Source organism: Tripterygium wilfordii, chromosome 15, assembly GCF_013401445.1.
Source record: "Tripterygium wilfordii isolate XIE 37 chromosome 15, ASM1340144v1, whole genome shotgun sequence".
Taxonomy (NCBI): domain Eukaryota; kingdom Viridiplantae; phylum Streptophyta; class Magnoliopsida; order Celastrales; family Celastraceae; genus Tripterygium; species Tripterygium wilfordii.
Window position 1 is genome coordinate 13132384 of NC_052246.1, and position 22044 is coordinate 13154427.

The 22044-nt window shown below is 37.2% G+C and overlaps 2 protein-coding genes, 1 long non-coding RNA gene and 1 pseudogene across 8 annotated transcripts; 2 read left to right on the forward strand and 2 right to left on the reverse strand.

The window, feature by feature from the left end:
* Positions 1–1212: 1212 nt before the first annotated feature.
* On the forward strand, positions 1213–6126 carry LOC120017244 (protein adenylyltransferase SelO-like). Its single transcript, XM_038870405.1, has 8 exons — positions 1213–1620; positions 1952–2061; positions 2344–2400; positions 2516–2815; positions 3651–3898; positions 4595–4901; positions 4981–5254; positions 5622–6126. Exons 1-8 carry the CDS (start codon positions 1228–1230, stop codon positions 5874–5876), a joined length of 1944 nt encoding a protein of 647 aa, XP_038726333.1. The 5' UTR covers positions 1213–1227; the 3' UTR covers positions 5877–6126.
* Positions 6127–6465: 339 nt separating this feature from the next.
* Positions 6466–11375, forward strand: LOC120016016. Of its 6 annotated transcripts, none has more exons than XR_005471879.1 (4): positions 6466–7504; positions 9487–9558; positions 9888–10053; positions 10955–11375. It is a non-coding gene; the product is annotated as an uncharacterized LOC120016016 (long non-coding RNA). The 6 variants fall into 6 exon arrangements; XR_005471880.1 differs by lacking the exon at positions 9888–10053 and having other exon boundaries at positions 6475–7504; positions 10955–11051; positions 11138–11375; XR_005471882.1 differs by lacking the exon at positions 9888–10053 and having other exon boundaries at positions 6478–7354.
* A 1726-nt stretch (positions 11376–13101) lies between these two features.
* LOC120016292 (G-type lectin S-receptor-like serine/threonine-protein kinase LECRK3) lies at positions 13102–15933 on the reverse strand. Its single transcript, XM_038868991.1, has 2 exons — positions 15639–15933; positions 13102–15542 (listed from the first exon to the last, which is right to left on the reverse strand). The coding sequence occupies exons 1-2, from the start codon at positions 15845–15847 to the stop codon at positions 13340–13342; spliced, it is 2412 nt and encodes an 803-aa protein (XP_038724919.1). The 5' UTR covers positions 15848–15933; the 3' UTR covers positions 13102–13339.
* Positions 15934–20508: 4575 nt separating this feature from the next.
* LOC119979924 lies at positions 20509–21455 on the reverse strand (annotated as a pseudogene).
* Positions 21456–22044: the final 589 nt, after the last annotated feature.

Consider the following 22044-nt stretch of genomic DNA (forward strand, 5'->3'; position numbering starts at 1 on the left):
TGTTACAAAGTCGTCACTCATTGTTCCAAAATGAGACAAAAAACTCATTCAGGTAGATTTCACATTGCCCAGTCAAACTTACTGCTTATGTGGCATTTAGTCAAATTTTTTTTGCTTATTTGGCGTTTTTGACATATCATGTGAAAATTCCATCTAAGTTTTCAATAAAAACAAATTAATGACATGTCACTAAAAAATATTTAAAAAAAACATGATATTCTATCTTCCTCTCTGCCATCAACTATCTCTCCCTAAAAGGCTAAAACTTCATTTTCTCTTTCTTACCTCTCCTCTCTCTAACCGTCGACATGGTCATCACTCAGACCAACCTCCAGCAATTACGCCGTTGCCTTCCTCCCTGCACCAAAATCCACGCCTCTGTCGACTACTTCGTCACCGTCGAATTCAAAGGGGGAAGATTAGTTTCACTGTCCACATCTTATCCTCCATTGCCAAAACTTCAAAGCTTGAAGACAAAAAGCCATAAAATTGGATTGCTTTATCAATGATTTCTATACAAAATCACACCCATTATAAAAAAAAGAAATAGAGCAGGAAGCTAATTATGGATCTGGAGAATAGGACCAATGAAGCTAATTTTCGACCTTGAAAATCCTTTGTTAATTCATAGATTTGTATGTGAAACTCTGCGCCGAGCTTTTCTGATATTGATTATTAGAGAGAGAAAGGAGATATAGAGAGTTGCAGAGAAGGAGAGAGTTGGTGATAAGAGAGAGAGAAATATTAGAGAGAAAGAAGAGAGAAGGGAGGTGGAGAGTTATAGAGGAGTTTTTTTTTAATTTTTTTAATAGGGGGTAAAGACACGTAAGCATACACATCAACACTTTAATGTTGCAATAGTTGACCATATGCCAAATCAGTTTTACCCTGCCCGTTACTGTAGCAATTCTGACCGAGTCCCTAAAATGTCTCATTTTGAATCAATGAATGATGATTTTGTAACAAAAAATATTTCAATGTTTAAAGTGAACAATACTTATCTTTCGGTGATGAAAAATATAATTAACCATTTTTAATTGACATATAATTATATTGATTTGTAAAATTTAGTTATTACGTTATAAAAATAATTTTGCGTAATCAATTTATAGTATCAACTCGTTCGTTTTTGTATGGGACTTGTGGAAAGGTCAAATCTGGTTTTCTTATGTTATTTTCAGCTTAAAAACAATTTAAAAATACGACCCAAACACAGATTTATGAGCAATGCAGCAGCTTACACATTTCTCCCCAAAGACCTCGTTCTCTTCCTTCTCACCTCTGCGTCCTCTCTTTGCCTCCTACACCTACCCCTTGAAATCTCACTTTTACCCCTTTTTCCGCCTCAATTTACAATCCTGTCCTCTCCGGAGACCCTCTTTCGCATACCACGTGGGCAATAAAAGCGGCGTTTCGATGGAATCGAACGTGGTTTCACCGGAGGTTGCTGCGTCGGTCGACTCCGTGACGCAGGATTTACAGAATCAGAGTCTGGGGACTGACGGTGGTGATGATAAGAATAGTAGCAGTGGGAAGTTGAAGCTGGAAGATCTTAATTGGGACCACTCTTTTGTTAGAGAGTTGCCCGGTGATCAAAGAAGCGACACAATTCCGCGGCAGGTGAGTTTATCCTCTTGCGTTGTAAGGATTTGGTTTTGGCATGACTTAACTCTGTTTGGTTGCTCGGAATCTGGGAGAAAATTAGAATCTTGAATTTTTTAATTTATGATAATGGGAGTCAATTTAAATGAAACTGTAGGCTAAAATGAGTTTTGTAAATGATGGTCTGAACCAAAAATGGATACTTAACACTTTTTGTTAGAATTGGTAGAAATCATATTTGGGGCTCTGTTGGATATTATTTATCCGAGCTATTAACACGGTTAGATGCTCATATTTTGATCTTGTTTGATGTAGGTTTATGTTTCATTTCAATGTATTTTCCTTTCAGGTGATGCATGCATGTTATACAAATGTTTCTCCGTCGGCTGAAGTAGAGAACCCTCAGCTTGTTGCGTGGTCAGATTCAGTTGCAGAGTTGCTTGATCTGGATCCTAAAGAGTGAGTACTTCCATTCTCTTATAATTAATTTGGCAGTTAGAACTGTATCATGGCATTATCAAAGACATCATTGACTATTTAGGAGACCTTTCTAGCCAACCCATCTAACTTTGGATTAAAAATTGTTGATTTGAACCTTTTATTTTTTAATGGTAAATATGCTTCTTCTTTTTTGTTTGTGTATTTTGTTTATTTATTTTCATTAATAACGATGGGAGCTTTTTCGTGTAATCTATCATATTGTTTGGAACTGAAGATTGAGTTTTTGTTTTTGAGTTTCAGATTTGAAAGGCCAGACTTCCCCCTAAAATTTTCCGGAGCATCTCCTTTGGTTGGAGCGTAAGTTTTCTTCGTGTTTAGTCATGAGTGGATATGCCCTTGTCTATTTATGGGTATGTCTGGTATTTAGATTCTCACTTTCAGCTCTGCTCTCCCCTGTATTATTTTTTTACAGGAGGTCCTATGCTCAAAACTATGGAGGACATCAATTTGGCATGTGGGCTGGCCAACTTGGAGATGGAAGGGCAATAACTCTAGGAGAGATTTTGAATTCTAAGTCTGAAAGGTGGGAACTGCAGCTTAAAGGTGCTGGGAAGACTCCGTACAGTCGTTTTGCTGATGGCCTTGCAGTTCTACGTAGCAGTATCAGGGAATTTCTTTGCAGTGAAGCGATGCACAATCTCGGGATTCCAACTACTCGTGCTCTTTGCCTTGTGACGACAGGAACTCATGTTACTCGTGACATGTTTTATGAGTACGTTTAGCATGATTCCAATTGCATGACGCGTGTTTTTAATATGGAAAAATTATCCCTTTTCCTTGTTTCCTTGGTGGTATTTTTTGAGAATGATTTCTCAGTTGGCATTGCACGATGTGGTTAGTTGGGGCGCTGAGGGGGGGGGGGGGGGATTAGAGCAGAACTTTTATTGGCATTCCTTTTGCAAATTGTTTTAACAAAGGTTTGACATTTGACGGATGTAGAGTTGAGGGAAGTGAAGCAAATGGGATAGAAGATTCCAAGCAAGTCCAGTCATAGTGTCAGGACGTTTATTAAGTAACATCTCAAAAACTCCAGTTAAACATTCAAGAATCTATTTATATCTCTATGAGGTGTTTTCAGTGCATATTCTAAGCAATTTAACTTAGCTTTCCAATCCAAAACCCTTAACACCGAAATTGCAAAGCTAAATGCAACCTTGAAACTTCTCCCCTCTTTGGAAAAAAAATTCGGGCAGGAGTTCCTAGCGTTCTTATTTACTCTTTCTAGCCAAAGAGTTTATAGGGACAATATTATAAAGCATTAGAGTGGAGAAGTTTCTGCTTTTTATTTTTTGTTTGGTACAGATTTTTTGTTCCAGAAAATTCAACTGTTGCTGAATGAATTTGTTGTAGAATAGTTTCTTGATAATTTATAAAAACTACGGTTACAAGTTCTTAGAATTAGTGGAGACCATAGCTTTAGATTCATACAGATTGTGGAGGAATTGGATTCCAACTAATTCTTTTATGGATTGTGATGTGGACCCCAGAATAAGGTGATGTTGATGATAATAGTTAAAGGTGTTTCTTTTTGGGGTCCTTCCTTGCAGTGGCAATCCAAAGGAAGAACCTGGTGCAATTGTTTGCAGAGTCGCTCAGTCATTTATTCGCTTTGGTTCATACCAATTACATGCTTCTAGAGGGAAAGAGGACCTTCAAATTGTTTGTGCTTTGGCGGACTATGCCATTAGACATCACTTTCCTCATATCGAGAACATGAGTAAAAGTGACAGCTTATCTTTTAGTACAGGCGATGAGGAACTTTCAGTTGTGGATCTAACATCAAACAAGTATGCAGGTAATATTTGGTATTCATATTTCTTAAATGTAGAATTTTTGGACCTTCAACAAAATTTGCTTGATAAGCAGAGAGTGCACTTGCACTCCATTGCACTTCTTTGATATGCCTCAAGGCCTCAACATGGGTTGACATGTGCATTTCCTAGAAGTTTAAGTGTTCATTTTGTTCTGAATAACCGTTTGTAATCGCTTAGGGTTTTGCTATTACGCATCAATCTAGGCAGCCAGCTGACCTTAACCTGTGAGTAATGTGGTTTTGTGGACTATAAATTCATTTTTGAATGGTCATAGATGTGAGCTTGCTCTTAATTGATTCCAAGTTACTTTTGGAGTGAGCTAGGATAGCATTGTATACCTATTATTGTTATAACCATTAGCTATTAGGTGCCTGCATATAGAGCTGGTTGAACTGGTCAAATGTAAACAAATCGGAATCATTTTTTGCAACAGAGGCAGAAATGTAGTGGTACACAGGGAAGTGAATGCGTGTCGAAATTCCTGGTGTTTTGCCATTTGCAGCACTTAGTGCTCATACATAATACAGTTAGAACCTGATTTTTTTTTTCATTTGATGTCCCGCGTATTTTTCTGGTTGCAACTGATTTTCTTTTGAGTGTTTTTTTTTCATCAAGTCTGAATGACAAATCTTGAAATTGGAATTATTTTGGTTATCTTATATTGGGGACCTTTTCAGCTTGGATAGTGGAGGTCGCTGAGCGTACCGCTTCGTTGGTTGCAAGGTGGCAGGGGGTTGGTTTCACTCATGGTGTGCTGAACACTGACAATATGAGCATATTGGGCCTCACCATTGATTATGGACCCTTTGGTTTTCTGGATGCTTTCGATCCAACCTACACACCAAATACCACAGATCTTCCTGGAAGAAGATACTGTTTTGCTAATCAGCCTGATATTGGCTTATGGAATATAGCGCAGTTTGCCTCCTCCTTACAAGCTGCTGAGTTGATTAACGATAAGGAGGCAAACTATGCCATGGAAAGGTAGTTGTTATTTTTCATATTAAAGAAGGCACTAAAACACAACTGTTACTGAAATGTTGTTTGTTTTTACTTGTTACAGGTATGGAAACAAATTTATGGATGAGTATCAAGCTATAATGACTAAAAAGCTTGGCCTTCCCAAGTATAATAAAGAGTTGATCAGTAAACTTCTGAATAATATGGCTGTTGATAAAGTTGATTATACAAATTTCTTTCGGTTGCTTTCCAATATCAAAGCTGATCCTGGCATTCCCGAAGATGAGTTGTTGCATCCCCTGAAGGCTGTTCTGTTGGATATTGGCAAGGAACGGAAGGAGGCATGGATCAACTGGGTGAAATCCTACATACAAGAGGTACAATGATGTGGTTTCTTGTTAACATTGTTGTGAGAATGATTAGCATTTGTGTCCTCCCCCCCCCCCCCCCCAATTCTTTTTGAATCACCAAATATCTTCCTACTATCTTGCTATTATTTATGTGAAATATACCTTTGGTCCATCGTTAATTATGTGTACCAAGTGTAATAAAAATCGTATTACACACTTTGAACTTGATATTCTCTGTGGCAGTGGTATATCAATTTGGCATGTGGATTGATAATTGCAGTCATGCATGTAGAATGCTAGGGGAAAGAGAAGCATTTTGTTCTTTCATTTTAGTGTGAATGTTACAGCCAGGTTTAGTTCTGTCACATTGTGTCACCGTCACCTGTTTCTGCAGCTTGCTGCCAGTGGTTGCTCAGATGAGCAGAGGAAGGCCTCGATGAATTCAGTGAACCCAAAATATGTTCTTCGGAATTATTTGTGCCAGAGCGCCATTGATGCATCCGAACAAGGAGATTTCAGCGAAGTCCGGAGGCTGCTTAAACTAATGGAACGACCATATGATGATCAACCAGGAATGGAAAAATATGCTCGCTTGCCACCAGCATGGGCCTATCGGCCAGGCGTTTGCATGCTTTCTTGTTCATCATGAATTGGTTGAACTTTCAGTATGGTACCGGAAGGCAGAAACCTAGTATGAATGTGACTTCTCTTTTGCATTTTCCCCATTTCCGGTGAGTATAACTTATTGTATATAAAAGCAGAACCAAGATTTCGGCTTCCCATTATGATTAAGTAGAAATTTACACAGAGCTATTTCGTTTCCCGTTATAACAGTTCATGCAGTTGGAAGTATTTGATTTATTGATTTTTAGAATAACAATTCTCAGATATTCTTTCAACTGGCAATCTGGCATATATTTTTGGATGTTTATATACCTTCTGTTCTCTTCTTGTTACGACTTCTCCTTAGCTCGGGTTCATTGCAATTTGCAATACAAGGTCCTACCTTAGCCTCTTAATTGTCACTGAGACTCTAAAGAAGGTTATCTCCATTCGGTTGGGGTTTGTACACATTTGTTTGCATGTTGTTGAAAAATTGGTTGTTTGTTGGTTCATAGGATAGCTTCCTGCATTATATTTTGGGGGATGAAGGTTTTTGGATCTCTTGATATAAGCAATTAATGGATATCTTAGTCCATGTTTCTAGTTCAATTGGCCATATGGGGTAAATTGAGTCAAGACGGTCGGCATGCTTTTTAGTAAGGCAAAGAGTATGTAATGGTCGGCCAAATCCTCAATGCCCATATACCAGTCCGTTGGATCTTCGCAGCCCATCAAATTTCTGAAGTCTCATGCATGAATCCGATCGTATGTGTTGAAGAATGCTTGGAATGGGCCGAAAAACAATCCCATATGCCAACTGCCCATGTCCACAACGCAAACATTGAAAAGCCCAAAACACAAGCCCAACTGATTTTCCGGTTGTTATCATTCCGAAGGTTTGGTTCCGCTTTTCCTACAAGAGAACCGTGAATTTTCGGGACACAAACAGGGGCGCAGTAAACATCAATCGAGGAAAAAAAAGAAGGGAAATCCAGGTTCGTAGGGAAGAGTTGTCAAAGACCCGAAAGCTCTCTCCCCGGCTTCTGCGACCTCAGACACTCTCTTCTTCTCGGGTATGTTTGGTGTACTCTCAACTCCAGTTCCGGCCGCATATACACACACAAGCTAGGTTCGATTTCTCTACCTTTCTCCATTACTTTCCATGGTCCACATCAAGCCATCTAATCTCCCATTATTTCTCTTCGGGATATCAGACTTGGTCTTTGGGATTATGTTGAGAAACTAGGGTTAACCATGGTCGAATTGGCGTCTTTTTATGTGGTGAAGGCTTGTGCTGGACAGAGTTGTGAAGCGGGAGGGAGTTTGGGTGGAAGATAGAAAGATTGGTGCTACTGGAGTTCATATAGCACTTGGGATCGATTCGCATGGATTGGCATTCAAATTGATCCTGATATGAACTATTTTAAGAACATTGTGCCTTGTGGCATTGTGAATAAGGAAGTTACATCATTGAGAAGGGAAACCGGTATTTTGCTTCCTGCCGACGAAGTAATTCATGAGCAGGTGATTACTTGTTTTGCAAGAGTATTTGGTTATATTGATATTACTTGGAAGGAGAATCCTTTGACATTGGAAGGAAAATCTCAGTGATTTTTTCCACAATAAAAGAATCTCCCCAGCCAAGCAATGCTGATATACTGTTATCCATACTTGGTGAGTTAAAACATTCATAATGATATTATAACCTATAGTCTCATCAAGTTATGCCTTTTATTTCTTTCACATTAGTCAGCACTTGAATTATGTTCTTAGTGCATGTTAGTACTTAGTAACATGGTTCTGATGTCATAGATCACATGTTTTTCTCAACTAAGAATCTTTAGCCCACGTGTATTCTTAGCTAATGATCCTTCAAAATCAACGTCGACAGCATAATCTTCTTTCAAATATACCTCCTTTGGTTCCTTGACCAGATCCTGCATTATAATTTCGTCTTTCAACCTTTCACAGGAGATGGAATCACAGGTTACAAATATTAAAAAAATAATTATCTAATAAATTAAATTGAATTGACTAGGTGGCGATGAGGTTCAGATAGTTCTGATAAGTTAAATTAGATATACTTGCTCTTAATAATTGTTTCTTAATATATAATATATAATTAGACAGAATTTCCTCAGGGGAAAATATCTTGTTGAAAATGTCTAAAAGATTGCTGTTAGAGCCTAGAGGTTGGGAAGGTGGATGTTTCTGTTAATTTGTCTTGAAGTTATTTGAAACCATGTTCTGTATCCAACCCAACTTTGAATCTTTGGCACACAAGTGGGCACAAGAGTGATATCGCATTATGTTATGCACATAGGTAAAAGGTAAACAACACCCGTGCATAAGGCATCTGCAGTGGGCCAGGTCGAGAAATGCAAAAGAGTTTTCTCATATTTTATAGGCCAGCTAATTTAAGTCGGAGCATAAGACTACTTATCTATTTCAGACGTTCACAAATGTTTTCCAATTTCCATGAAGGATAAAACCACATTCAAAGGAGAAAATTCATGCATGGTAAAACAATGGAAGAGAAACTAGATAGTTTTCCAGAAGATGATGATTGGTTTATGTACGGAAAGCAGACTTCCCCAGCTAACTTTAGCTTTGTTTGAACACTTAATAAAGGCACAATACAGTCAGTGATTTGATAAACAAGGAAGATCATAAAATATATTGTTTCATTTGGTCTCATGTGATAAGTCACATGAGACATGTTGTTTGTAATATTTAAAAGTTGCAGGGAAGTCAGAGAAATATACTACTTAATCCTGCATCACATGATCAACTGTTCCCAGTTCCTACCAACAAAGAACAAAGCAAGAAAATCATGCACCGAACTTTCTTGAAAAGATATCTACATATAATCTCCAGAATCATCTCTATTTCTTCTCCAATCAATACCATGAAAATGAGACAGACAGTTTTGGTTTCTGTAATTGTTTTGATTGTCATTCATTTTCTCAGTTTTTCGCTACTATTTGTTCATCACAAGAGAATCATTCATCCAACAGACGGGAATCAAACTAGGAGACTACTCTCTTCTGTCTCTTCACGTTCTATGAATCCTAAAAGATTAGATGGACCTATTGAAGATCTGCAGAAAGCATTGGAGACAAGTCTTAAGAAGGCACCTCCAAGTCTCTCAAATCCCATCCAGAACAAGTAACATTAGCAACATTTGTAGAGAGGTCTAAATAAGAAAGAGAACTTAAATTTCGTTCACTTTCTATATTTTTGCAGGTTCCTACACTTTTACCGTTGGATAGATAGCAGAACTGGATCTCTATACTACTTCCTTTTCATTTGCTTGCTAGCATCTGTGTATTTATATGTTAGTATTTTTTTGAAAGATTGTTGGTTTTGTACGTGGTGGACTTGGGAGGAGATGAAGTATGATGTAATTAGAGAATCTGTATCCAGATGATAAAAATAGTAGTATTAGTTTGTCAAGTTTTCCATTCTCTCTGTGAAGGATTTTTCCAAACCAGTATCTTTGTAGAGTGATGATTTTGCTTATGGATCCTTATATTGCATGCTACAGCTTATTTTTTTTTTCAATTTACTTTTTGTAGTGAATGGAAGTTGATGAATGCCATTATAAAACATAGATTCCACATAAAAGTAACTTTTTAAATGTTTTCTGCCCTTAGATAAATTTCAGAACTTCTGTTGCCCGAATGTTCGGTTGACTCTATTTCTCTTTTATCACGGTCTGCTTTGAGGTATTTTCTTCTTCCTTTGTGCTCTGCAAATGGCTATGTTCAAGGATTCCCATGTTATCAATTTTTCTGCTCGTTCTGAACTTCTGATTAGCGTTTATTTTGTTACTGATCAATTCAGAAAGCAAATGACTATAAAAGAAGTCCTCCATCAGAAACCCATATTTTGATTCTATAACTAAGTATGCAAAATGATAATTTATCTACAAAGTTTTGGTGATAATACTTTGTAAAATCCCCCCATTTTTTCACTTTTCCAGAACATATGGAAAGTATGCACTACTGCAGTTTATGCTTCTCAGGGTTGATGGCTTTCTTTTTATGAATAATAGTTCACTCTTCTAGATCTCAGACGGATAGCTGTCTGGATTTGACTGAAACTGCAGATCTATATATTTTTCTACCAAAAGAATCATCTTTCAGAATTGGATCTTGATTGACTAGTCACCTGAAGGCGCTTACCATAAAACGACTTTGTGCATTACAACTATAGATGAGGTTTTTATTTTATTTTATTTTTTTAACGTATTCATTTTCAAGAGATTTGGGAAGCAATTTGTTGAAACCTTGGCTGAAGTGAAGCTATTCTTGAAAGTTTTCTGTTCTACTCCAAAATCAAATGTTGTTTACGTCTTTCTATTTTCTATTATAGTGTATTCAACATTTCACATTTAATGCTCAGCTGGCATTTATAAGTAATTCATTGATAACTGTACTTGCACTTCACTAAGGACAAGCTATAGCTAATGGAGAGCCATGTACATTTACAAGTAATCCAGCCTCTTTGTTATATGAAGTATTCACAACCTTCAGAAGAAAAAATAAAATAAAAGGGTTGTCAAAGAGTGAAACTGATAGATATGACTGTTATATTTGTAATGAACTGAGAAAGTTCTTGACATCTTGTTTCGCGGCAGACCTAAAAATGCATAATACTGTGCTTGAATAAATTTCTTGGGGGAGCATACATAACTTGTATGATCATTATATTTTGCTTGCTTGAAGTTAATATGCTTTAAGCCTGCAAGTCTGCAACTACTGCAGACTGCTTGTTGTACTTTCTACCTAGACCAAATGGCTGCCCGATATGCTTTGTGCTTTGATTCTAGATGTTCTAATGGTTGCTTGTTTACTTCCCTTTTGTTGGCACCAATGGGCAATTTGCAAAGCTTTGGTGGAAAGGATGCCTGATGAAGATGCTGCTCTTTTAATGACTATAAACTACCAAGTTTTTTTTTTTTTTTTTTCCTTTTCTTTTTGCGAGCATATTTTATGTTAGTTTTGATATATATTCTAGTGATGTTTTATGATTAACATGCAATCAAAGTTGTGAAATCTATGGCGTTGGCATATATTATCTTTGTGGAAAGTTACTGATGATTGTAGGGCATCATTGCAGGGTTGTTCTTGTTCTCTTTGCATTATATATACTTGGGACTGCATTTGTGTTTGTGCTGTAGAGGAATGGCATTTCTCTTGAAGACCAGAACTATGAGGTGTAGAAGACAAGAATGGACTGGGGACTGCATTTGTGTTTGTGCAGTAGAGGAATGACATTTCTCTTGAAGACCAGAACTATGAGGTGTAGAAGACAAGAATGGACAAGCGATGAACCATATCAAAATATCTACCATTGACAAGTAAAACATAAATGTCTCTTGATTTCTTACGGATCCAATGCTAGAAGACTTGGTCTTCAGAACGGGCCATAATTGTACGAGTGAATGACATTTCTTATCTAAAAGTCGCCTCTTAAATTTGATATAATGGAACAGCTGGGAACTTCACCAGGTTTTTGATATGCATCTGGGTTTGTTCAATTTTGTCTCTATGTTCCTTTCATGAGCATAGATGTGTTACGCACGTTGACATTTGCCTTTCCTGTTAGGAATCAATTTAATGAAAAGAGATTGAAATTTCAAGTCTCCCATGAGTTTCCTCTGTTTCTTCTTCCCGCCTCTTAAGGGAGAGGAGAAGCGTCTCAAGGATATCAATCATATATAGTAGACACAGAACCAACACCTTTAGAGGAGAAGGATGGATTGTTAGTGTGGACGATTTTCAAGATATAATTGGAGGACATGTATGGATAATTTTCTCTAAGAACGTATCCTAAACAATATATGAGTAAAATTAAACACAAGTCAAAAGCTACATTCCAGTTCACAAATCAAGAGACAGGAAAAATATTTTCTCTAAGAACATATCCTAAACAAAATATGAGTAAAATTGAACACAAGCCTGTCAAGAATACAAATGTTCTTATTTTTATTAGAGTTTTGGTTTCAGATTTAGCTAAACGGGTTTGACTATTTGAACTGGTAATGGCACTAACCACTGTATCCTCCTTAACATGCAAAGAAGAAAAGTGGGTCTGATTTGGGTCAGCACTAACTAGAAACTCAGCAAGAATGAACTCTAGAAAATTAATAATACAAAAACACAAGAGCCTGGTGTGCAGGAAAACAGAACAGAGGAGGCAATTTATCTTTGGCAGCATTAGAAAGACCGAGTTGGAATACCATATTGCTCCTGAAATCGAATACTATAAACAAAGACCTAAACCATTTTAGTAGTCTTTTAGTCCTTACATATAAATAAAGACTAAATCTTGGGTAAGGAAAAAGGAGTGGGTATGCTTCCAGTCAAAATACCCCGTTGTCACCTTATCCGCATGGTGGTTTTCTGGTTATAGCTCAACAGTTCTATGATTTATGGCCGCTAAACAGGTAAACTAGCTTGAGAAAACCAAAACATAAAGCCAAAACATACTGACACTAACCTGTGGAATCCCATCAGGATAACCCAGCTGGGATCAACATATTATTTCTGGTCTTTCTTCCATGGAGTCCACGTTTTCTTCACCCAACTTCGCTTCATTTTTCCAATCAAAAATCAAATACTTTCAAGTCTGAAAAAAAAAAAAAAAAAACAGGCGTTCGGTGCTTGGGTTTCTGTGCCTCAAAATTTGTTGGATTGAAAATTAGGGCTCTTGGATATGTTGACGCCCAATGGGCTTTTACGGCAAGTTGGATCTCAATTTCTTTTATACGACTCTTCCTACCCTTCCCATTTTGACAACATAGAGAAGAGGGTCAACATTTTCAAAAGTTCCCTTGAATTAATTATTTCCTTATATTACAAAGAATTCCCCTGATGATTGATGAAGACGATAGTAACACTTGCGGAGAATATGAAGGGTTTTCCTATCAAGAAAATTTTCTCTGTTTTCTGGTTGATTCCAGATTTCTTAGGATTAACATTGCTCTTCTTGTTTAATATGCATAAATCTCAAGTCTGAGGTCAACACTCACTTACGCATATTCATTTAAATAAGGGTTTCTTCTCATGGTTCCTTTTTCTCACAAGTTTTCCGAGCCTGTGTTGTTATATGAATTATGCATGACAGAAGAAATAAGAAAGTACGAGGATTGTCTATAAACTGATACATATGACTGTTACGTTCCTAATGAACTGAGAAATTTCTTGTTTTGTTTTGGAGTTAATATGCCCTAATAAGCCTGCAACTACTGCAGACTGCATGATGTACTTACTACTTGGACCAAATGGCCGCCTGACACGCTTTGTGCTTTGATTCTACCTGATAGCTTATTCACATCTTATAAATTAGCGTCTACTATAAGCTTTACCAAACACGCTTATTTCATTGCTTAAGCTAACTTATTTTTCACAACTTATAAGCTAGTATTCAACTTGACAAATTAAATTCTATCAAATATGGCCGTAATCGAAAAAAAAAAAAAAACTGCATGAACAATTTCAACTAAGTAGATAAACTAGTTACGGCAGTCATCATACTGAAAGGGCTAGGACATGGTGGTTCAAGTATTTCCACAACTCCTTCAAGCATCTGTAATACCTTTTTCATAGTTGGCCTTAGAGAAGGGTCTTCTTGAATGCACCAAATGCCAACCTTGACGAGCCTCTTCAGCTTCTCCATCTCATTAATGGCCTCTGCATCATCTTCTACAAGAGCATCCACTATTCCTTCTCTGTAGCAGTCATAAGCCCAATCGGTCAAAATTGCTTTTTCTCCATCATCAAAATCATTCTCTACGCTTTTTCTGCAGCATATGATCTCCAGCAGCATAACTCCATAGCTATACACATCAACCTTCACTGTTATAGGCATGTTCCTGAACCATTCAGGTGCAACATACCCTTTTGTTCCTCTGATTGCTGTGTGAGTGTGGCTCTGATCAATCATCAACAGCTTTGCTAATCCAAAGTCGGATATCCGAGCATTGTAATGATCGTCGAGAAGTATGTTTTGAGGCTTTATATCGCAGTGGATGATCTGGGTATTACATTCTTCGTGCAGATATAAAAGTCCTCTCGCAATTCCAAATGCAATACGAATCCTTAAATTCCAATTCGGTTTTGGTTTTGATTCAAAGAGGAAGCTCGATAAGGTTCCATTACTCAAGAACTCATACACCAGCAACCTATGTTGTCCATCATCACAATATCCAATCAGTCTAACAAGATTTTTGTGATGTGTTTGCCCGATTACATTCACTTCAGCTTTGAATTCCTTCTCTCCATCCCGAAAGACTCGGTCTAGCCTCTTCACTGCAACCACACTACTAGGACTTGTTCCGATAAAGCCTTTGAACACAGTGCCAAAAGCTCCTCTTCCTACTTCTTCCTTGAACCCATTAGTAGCTTCTATAAGGTCTTTGTAAGTAAAGCAGTGCAAATTTACATGCCAAAGATTCTCACCTTGGTCTGGTTTTTTGAATTTGCTCTGATTGATGACAAGGAAACCAAGACAACATGCTCCAAGTAATGCAATGTTGGCAATGAAAGAGCCACCAAAGAGCACTGACACTATCACAATCAATATGTTCTTTGCATTCTTCTTCTCCTTCTCCTCTTCATTGGATTTCCTGATTTTGATTAAAGCCATGCCGTTATCATCACTGTTAACTCTGCCATTTGAGAGAGGTAGCTTCTTCTTCCAACAGGTGCTACCTCTGAATATAGCAACAGCACATATACAATCATTCAGACAAGATGATCTGCACATCTCAATAGTGGAAGGGTCAAGCCTCTCGTAATCAGAGATCGGCCAATCGACGTGTTGTACCTCCTCAAAAGATAGATCTCCTGCAGAACTTGAATTATATTGTTCACAACCCTGACTGAAATCTGGTTTGCAGCTCCCATAAGCATCATTTGGATCAAGTAAAGAGTGCCCTGGAGGACACTCACAAGCTGGTCTCTTGCTTTCAGTGATTTTGCATATGCTGTTAAACCCACAAGCCCCAGCACCTAATTCAGCACGTATATCCAAACAAATGTTTTCCGGTACCCGTTGCACGACAGACCAACTTGGATTACCAGAAAAGGCTTTTGGGTGATAATACTGAGTGAAAACACCATCAAAACTGAGAGTTGCTCTGTGATAGTAGTCCTTAGTAGAAGGTATGTCCCCCGTTAAGACATTAACTCTACTTCCATTAGCCCTCAAAACATACAACAATCCGGATTCGTTGAAGACTACTTGAAAACCTGCAACTGATGAGTCAGTGCTAAAAGTGTTACTCCAAAAGTAAGCATCATAATCAAAGCCAGTCTCCAAGCTTATGGTGTTAAGTACAGCATTGCCATCTTCCAGCAACTGAAACCGAAACCTTCCTCTGGAGAAGTTGGTCTCCGTTCGCCTGGAAGAAACCACTCCTCCTCTATCCATTACCTGTGTTGGCAACAATGTGTCTGTCGGATGATCAAAGCTCTCCCACAAAGTTTCAGAATTTCTACTTCCAATCACAAGGTTGCCTCTGTCAGTAAAAACACCATTGGCAACTACACTTGAACTGAAATTAGTTCTCCAAATCTCGTTCCCATCTGGGTTATCAAGTACGAGCCCACGGTCCGTGGTGAACTCTACTTTGGACCCTCTGGGTGCAGGTTTATCTCCATTTGCATACCAGACTATGGTTCTGCTGGGTATTTTGTAATACCTAATAATTAAATATCATTAATGCGTAAAGAATTATTAAATAATTACTAAATAATTCATGGTTTTAGGATAAGTCATAAGTGGCGTTTCACTATACCAGATTGCAAGCAAGAAGAGATTAATATTGGTGTCGAGCTGACGGAATCCGAGTGCGAAATCTCTGGAAGGAGAAAGCCATGGTGTTGCCTCTTCACCTGCAGTGAAGGACTGGTTAGTGCTGATAGTAGTTCCATTGTTTTGGCTGATGGCAAATGATGGAAGTAGGAGGAAGAAGAGGAGGAATTTAGGAACAGATCTAGAAGCCATTGATACTAAGAATTTGCAGAACTGAATGCAATCAATGAAGAGATATACTCTACAAGCAGAAATAAAACAAGTGGTGGTAAAGCAGTAAGACTTGGTCAAATGCGTATGAAACACGGTTCTCATCCTCTGGTTTATATGTGAGAAAAGTCTGCTGCAAATGAGAAAACTAGACCGGGACACTTCCCCAAAAAATTGAAGAAATTAATTATAGAGATAATTGACTAGGCGGGGTCTGATTTGTAAGGTTAGTACAATTTTTCGTCAATAAAAGATTTTTCAGGTTTGAAATCGATTATGTTCTAACTTTTCAATTCAGTAACTGAACATATTTCTCATTTTTTTGTTTGTAAATTTATACATTAACTCTAAACTCCGAATCCTATTTTATACATTAACCCTGATCTCCAAATATTTGAAATTGTGAATATTTGGATCTTCAAATTAGAGATTTCAGAAGTTACAATTTTATTGACGAGAACGAATATTTGAATCGTCAAATTGGAGACTTCACAACTTTGAATTTTACTAACAAGAAGGGACGAGAGAAATGAAGATTTCACATGTTTGAATTTTATTGGTGAGAAAAATTGAATACAACATTAATGGTAAGCTCTTATTGGTGAGAAAAATTGAAATGCCCCATTTTAATGTCAAGCTCCTGATTGAATGTTCAAGGTCTAGCCCCAAAAACCAAGTTGGGTCTATTATAGCAGACCCATGTACTTTTTTTACACTCATATTAAAAAAAAAATTAAAATTTATGATTTTGTTTTGATGGAATTTTTCAACAATATTTTTTATCCCAAACAAAAATTAAATTTATATCAAAAGAAATATAGACAGTTTTAAGTTTATATACACTTCAGAATTGAATTGTCAAAAACAACCAAATTTTAAAAAATAATTACCCTATACTATCACTGTCATTCCCAGAGAGGACCCCAAGTCAACGAAGGGCCTTGACTCTTGAGGCACATTATTAAGGCAAGGATTTTGACACATCCATTATTCTAAGTTTTTGCCATGTCTCATACGTTGTCAAAGCAAGCTTTCTTGCTTTCTAGACTTCTAGTTTCTCTGGAGAAAGCAACAACCAACCACTGAACCCGTCAATCACGAACTTATCACCACTCATGTTTGTTTCCACAATGGTCGTTGTAATATTCAGTATTTCAAAATCATTCTCTCTCTTCTCCTCTCTCCTGTGTGGCACGATTTAATTGGATGAGTGAATCCACAATATACACTATTCATCAACACTCCATACTCATTTTCTCTATTTTCTCTCTCTTTCTTTTCATCTTCTCTCTCTTCCTTTTCATCATCTCTTCTCACTATTCATCAACTATATACATACTCAAACTCTCAAGTATCATTTTTCCATAACTAAATTTTCAAGTGTCATTTTTTATCCATTGTGTGCATGTAGCGCTATACTTATCAAAAAAGTAACATTTCAAGTACTTGAAATACACTCTATTATACCCATTGTGAACATCTAACACTTAACTTATCAAGAAAGTATCATCCCAAGTACTTTAAAATCATTCCATTGTGGATGCTCTTAGAGCTAACCTAGGTTATAATTATCAAGAAAGCCTTTGGTGGAGTGGAACTTTCTCTTGGAATTTTAAACGACAAAAGAATAAAAACATCAAGAAAGAATTTTATCTGCAGAAACAAACGAAGTTTCAACATAAGCTTCTTGTGCCCGATCTTGTTTTGCAGCTGATATATATTAATACTAACAGGAATGGAACATAAACCTAACCAACATATATATAAAAAAACATTACACAATTGGGATGAATATGATCTTACAGTTTATCTGTGTGTATATACACGTATATATGTATATCTTTCTTTTCAGTTTAGGTTGGCCGGCAGAGGAGTAAACGGTAAACATATATTGGTAAGAAATGCATGCAAAACGTTAAAAGATGTACGTTAAGTCAAATGTCTTGTTTTTCCATCATCTTGACGCAGCACGAAACAATCAACGGAAATAAAAACGTAAATCCTCAAGAACAAACTTGAAATCCATCAAGGAAAACTGATTGTAAATCAAAAAGTTTATTAACATCAATAATAATCCAAATAACGACCGACCAGCAGCTTAAATAATCACTAGGATACCCTAATTAAGTAAAAAGACCAACAAGGACATTAACTAAAACAAAACAAACTAAAACGAAAAGTTGACCAAAATAATAAAACTTTAACCACCCGTCAGCCTGTCTTAAACAGATAATTTAAGCTTGAAAACGATCTCAAGCGGGCAAGCCCACTAATTCATATTCATATTCATTTAAATAAGGGTTTCTATCTTGGTTCCTTTTTCATTAATCTATAATTTGCGTTAGGGGTGGGTTACAATTTCTTTTGATGATATGAAAGAGAATTGTAATAATTTGCTTGGGTTGAAATGTGAATAAAAAATATAGATTAATGATTGATGAATGAAAGTGTTAAAATACAGCTCAACGATAGATAAATCAAAGGTCAATGAAAATAGATACATATAGTTCAACCACACAATTACCGGAGATTTGCATGGGACGTTCATGAATGTATAAAAAAAATGGATTGGAAATGTTGGATGGGTAACAATAGAAACTGAACAATAGGAGGTTCAGATATAGTCGGCTTCCTTCACAAATCTGCAAGTTCACATCAAATGAATATTTCATACATGTAATTCTATTTCGTTGATTGCTTATTTTCATTTAAACAGATTCTATTTAAATGGTTGATTCAGGAATAGTGTTGAGCAAAATATGATATCAAAGTGCATGTACGTTGGTCATATATAATTAAACCAAATATTATGTCGATAGTAAATTATGAAGACCCAAATTAACATACTATTAGTAATAAATAAGTTGGTCAGAAAAGCATGATAACTATAGAATCAGAATATTAACCTCTTATGATGTCATCATTGTAACAAGATATGGAATGTAATACATTCAATTTCATTACTATGTTATAAATTTATGCGTCAGTTTTTCTGTTTAGAGTTAATCTTTTGGAAAAATTGTATTATTTTCTTCTATTCACTACATTCCTGATAAATTATCTTTTGTTTTTGTTTTCCCCTACTCACATTTACACCTCATTACTCTAAATTAAGTTCATGCCATGTTGTGCTAGTTATACTGAAAGGGTCGGTAGTCATCTGTACTATATATTAAAACCTGTGAGGCAAGCCTAGCTTGCCGACACGTGTCCTCAAATGTTATCCGGGCGAGTTGGCATCCATCTTATACTCGCGTGTTTTTGATTGAATATTGTGTTGGTTGAATTTTTATCATTGAACCATTGGCAGTTTGTATGAACGGTATATGAGAAGAAGAGTGTGTGGAAGTAAAAAGAGTAGAGTCAGCAGTCATATGATTGCAACATGCTGAGTCAAAGAACCATGAGGGTGATTTACCTGACACAGTAGTGGATGCTGAAATAGAATTGTTACCAGAGTTAGAAAGAAATTGACGAAGTAGTAACTCAAGATCACTGGTCAGTTGAATGGTTGTGGGTACATGTTCATGACTCTCCTGTGCAATATGATCAGTTGTGGTAGCGGAAAGATGTGTTCTGGAAGGAGTGCCCTGAGTTGATCCACCTTTGCTGGGACAATTTTGTTCATAATGTCTTGGTCTATTTTTGCGACAATGCGACATTTGCTAGTTGGACAAGTAAGTATCAGATGACCAGATAGATGACAATATCGACACTTTGAAGAAGTGTCAGCTTTCTTTGTTTGGTGTGCCTGAGGAGTGGCAAGTACCGTGTCGAGATGTCGTGGTTGATGGATTGAGAGCTGTGTTTCTTTAGAAACAAAATCATCAAGAGCTTGATCAAGAGTGGGTAATGGCTTCTGATGAAGTAGGGCTGCACGAGTAGGCTCAAAAATGTCTTGTATGAGGTAAGCCTGGTTTGCCGACAAGTGTCCTCAAATGTTATCCGTGCGAGTTGGCATCCATCTTATACTCGCGTGTTTTTGATTGAATATTGTGTTGGTTGAATTTTTATAAAGAAACGTATCACTAACACGTGTCCGAGAGGGGTCACGTGTTCAACTACTACGACTTCTAACAGCGTCCAGATCACCAGAGAAGATCTCCGTCTCGGTGAGGAAATCTCTCGATGCCCTATCTGTTCTCTCTACATCACCGACATCTACAAACTCGAAGACTTCATCGTCTCTGATTCTAAGAACAATTTCTAGCCTTCCAAGCAGCCGCCATCTTTAATCATGGACAAGCCAAAAGGCGAAATCGTTCTGCGTTGACAGAGGACCCCAAGCGAAAGCCCTCCATGCTTCATCAATTGCATGAGAACATGCTCAGAGAAGCTCTTGAAGCGGCACCTGAAGATGGGTCTCTCAAAAAATCCCAAGACACAGACCCTGAGACATCGACAAATCAAGAAAAACCCATTTGGCTGGTCACTGTCACTCGCTAGGCTCCATGTCCAGAGGGAGTTCTTGCGAGCCACGGCTTTGGCTGCGGAGCGGACATTCAGCAATGAAGATTCGGTACCTGAACTACGTGATGCGTTCGCCAAGTTCCTCACAATGTACCCGAAGTTTCAATCTTTTGAAAAGATTGACCAATTGAAGTTTCAATCTCTGTGAGTGTAATTCAAAGGTATGTCTTGATTACTATGGCTTTGGACTCTTTTCATATCGTCAGACTCAGTATAATTGGCAGTCATCAGCATTTACTTTGTCTGAGAGTACTGCAAATGTGAGCATTTGGGCTCTTTATGGAGGTGCTGAGCTGGGTACTGTAGAACATGAAATAAAGACTAGGTTATGGAAAGGTATTTACTGTTAGTAGTGAGTGCATATAACACAACACCCACTTCAATCCATATTTTAAGCCACTTCCCAGCAATCATTTCTGCTGCCGTAGCATAAAACCCAGTCTCCCATTTGCCCTGATAGACCAAAACAACACCAGTTAATGCAAATAGTGGAATCAAGAAAGCCACACAAGTGAAAAATCACAGCAACAAACAGAGCCATAGGAATTGTTTTTTGGGGGTTTTCAACTTCTCCAGCCAAAGTACTAACATTGTCCAAAAGTTCAAAATCCAAAACAGGGTATTGAAGAACAAAGTCCAATCTTTCTTCACCCCTTTTTGGCCTAAACTCAACCATCTATGTGAACAAATCTTGGGGATTGCTATAATAGACATGATTATAAAGGTGAAAGAAAAACAATACCAAGGAAAACTGCCACATAGACTACTATAGCCAATCCAGTATAGTTGAGAAAACTAATGTAGTTCAAATCAACAATGCAATGTTCCTAGGCCAGCCTGATTCAAAGACAGGAAACAACTTCTCCAAGTAGTCAATACAGAATACAGGAAATGCTGCCGTATGGATAACACCACTCAAGAACTTCCAGGACCCCATCATGGATCCGGAACAGGACCTGAATGCCTGCTCCGCCTAAATTACAAACCCACCATTAGTCGGATATGCTGTGAAGAGCTTTGCAATGATGAGTGCTTGGGGGACACTCCATATTAAGGGAAACATGAGGAAATCCATAATTGCTAATAGTGGTCCGGCAGACCGCAGATATAGATAGAAAAATTACCGCTATCAACGGTTTTATAATTGCCACTATAGTGACACTAAGTACTGATCGTTCAACTCTATAGTAAAGATGAGGGTATTCAATCATTATGGACTATAGACTAGACAAGTGCAGCAGTATGGTCAACAATTGGGGAGAAAAAACCCATCTAAAGTTATAGGAGAAATGGTTTTCATATTTAAAAGGGAAATCCATGTCTTGCCTTTTACATCAAGCTACAACAGCAAGGTAAAAGACATTAGAGTTTTAGTACATCTGTGAATATTGGTTACAACAGTTTAAAAAAATAGATTAGAATGTTTGAATTTGCTACTTTATGGGAATTTTTGAATTTGTTACATTATGGTGATTTTGAAATGTTTGTTCAATTAGTGAGTGATTACTTCCCAATGAAAAAAGTGCAGTCTTTCTTCATAAAAGAAAATTAGATTACTTGCATCAACATTCAAAGATAAACAGTCTTGATATTACATTTTAAATAAACAATCATCTTTAGCAGACATAGACGGAATATGAGTGATAGCATTCTTTGAAAATAAACTTCCTTCTGCATGGTTATTGCATAGAATACCTTTTGCACTTGAT

Bases quoted from the DNA above. Each gene is read 5' to 3' on its own strand.
- LOC120017244 (XM_038870405.1), top strand. From the start codon at position 1,228: ATGCAGCAGCTTACACATTTCTCCCCAAAGACCTCGTTCTCTTCCTTC. The intron at 1,621-1,951 runs GTGAGTTTATCC...TTTTCCTTTCAG, and splicing joins GCGACACAATTCCGCGGCAG to GTGATGCATGCATGTTATAC. The intron at 3,899-4,594 runs GTAATATTTGGT...GGACCTTTTCAG, and splicing joins AACATCAAACAAGTATGCAG to CTTGGATAGTGGAGGTCGCT.
- LOC120016292 (XM_038868991.1), bottom strand. From the start codon at position 15,847: ATGGCTTCTAGATCTGTTCCTAAATTCCTCCTCTTCTTCCTCCTACTT. The intron at 15,543-15,638 runs GTATAGTGAAAC...TTTAATTATTAG, and splicing joins CTCTTCTTGCTTGCAATCTG to GTATTACAAAATACCCAGCA.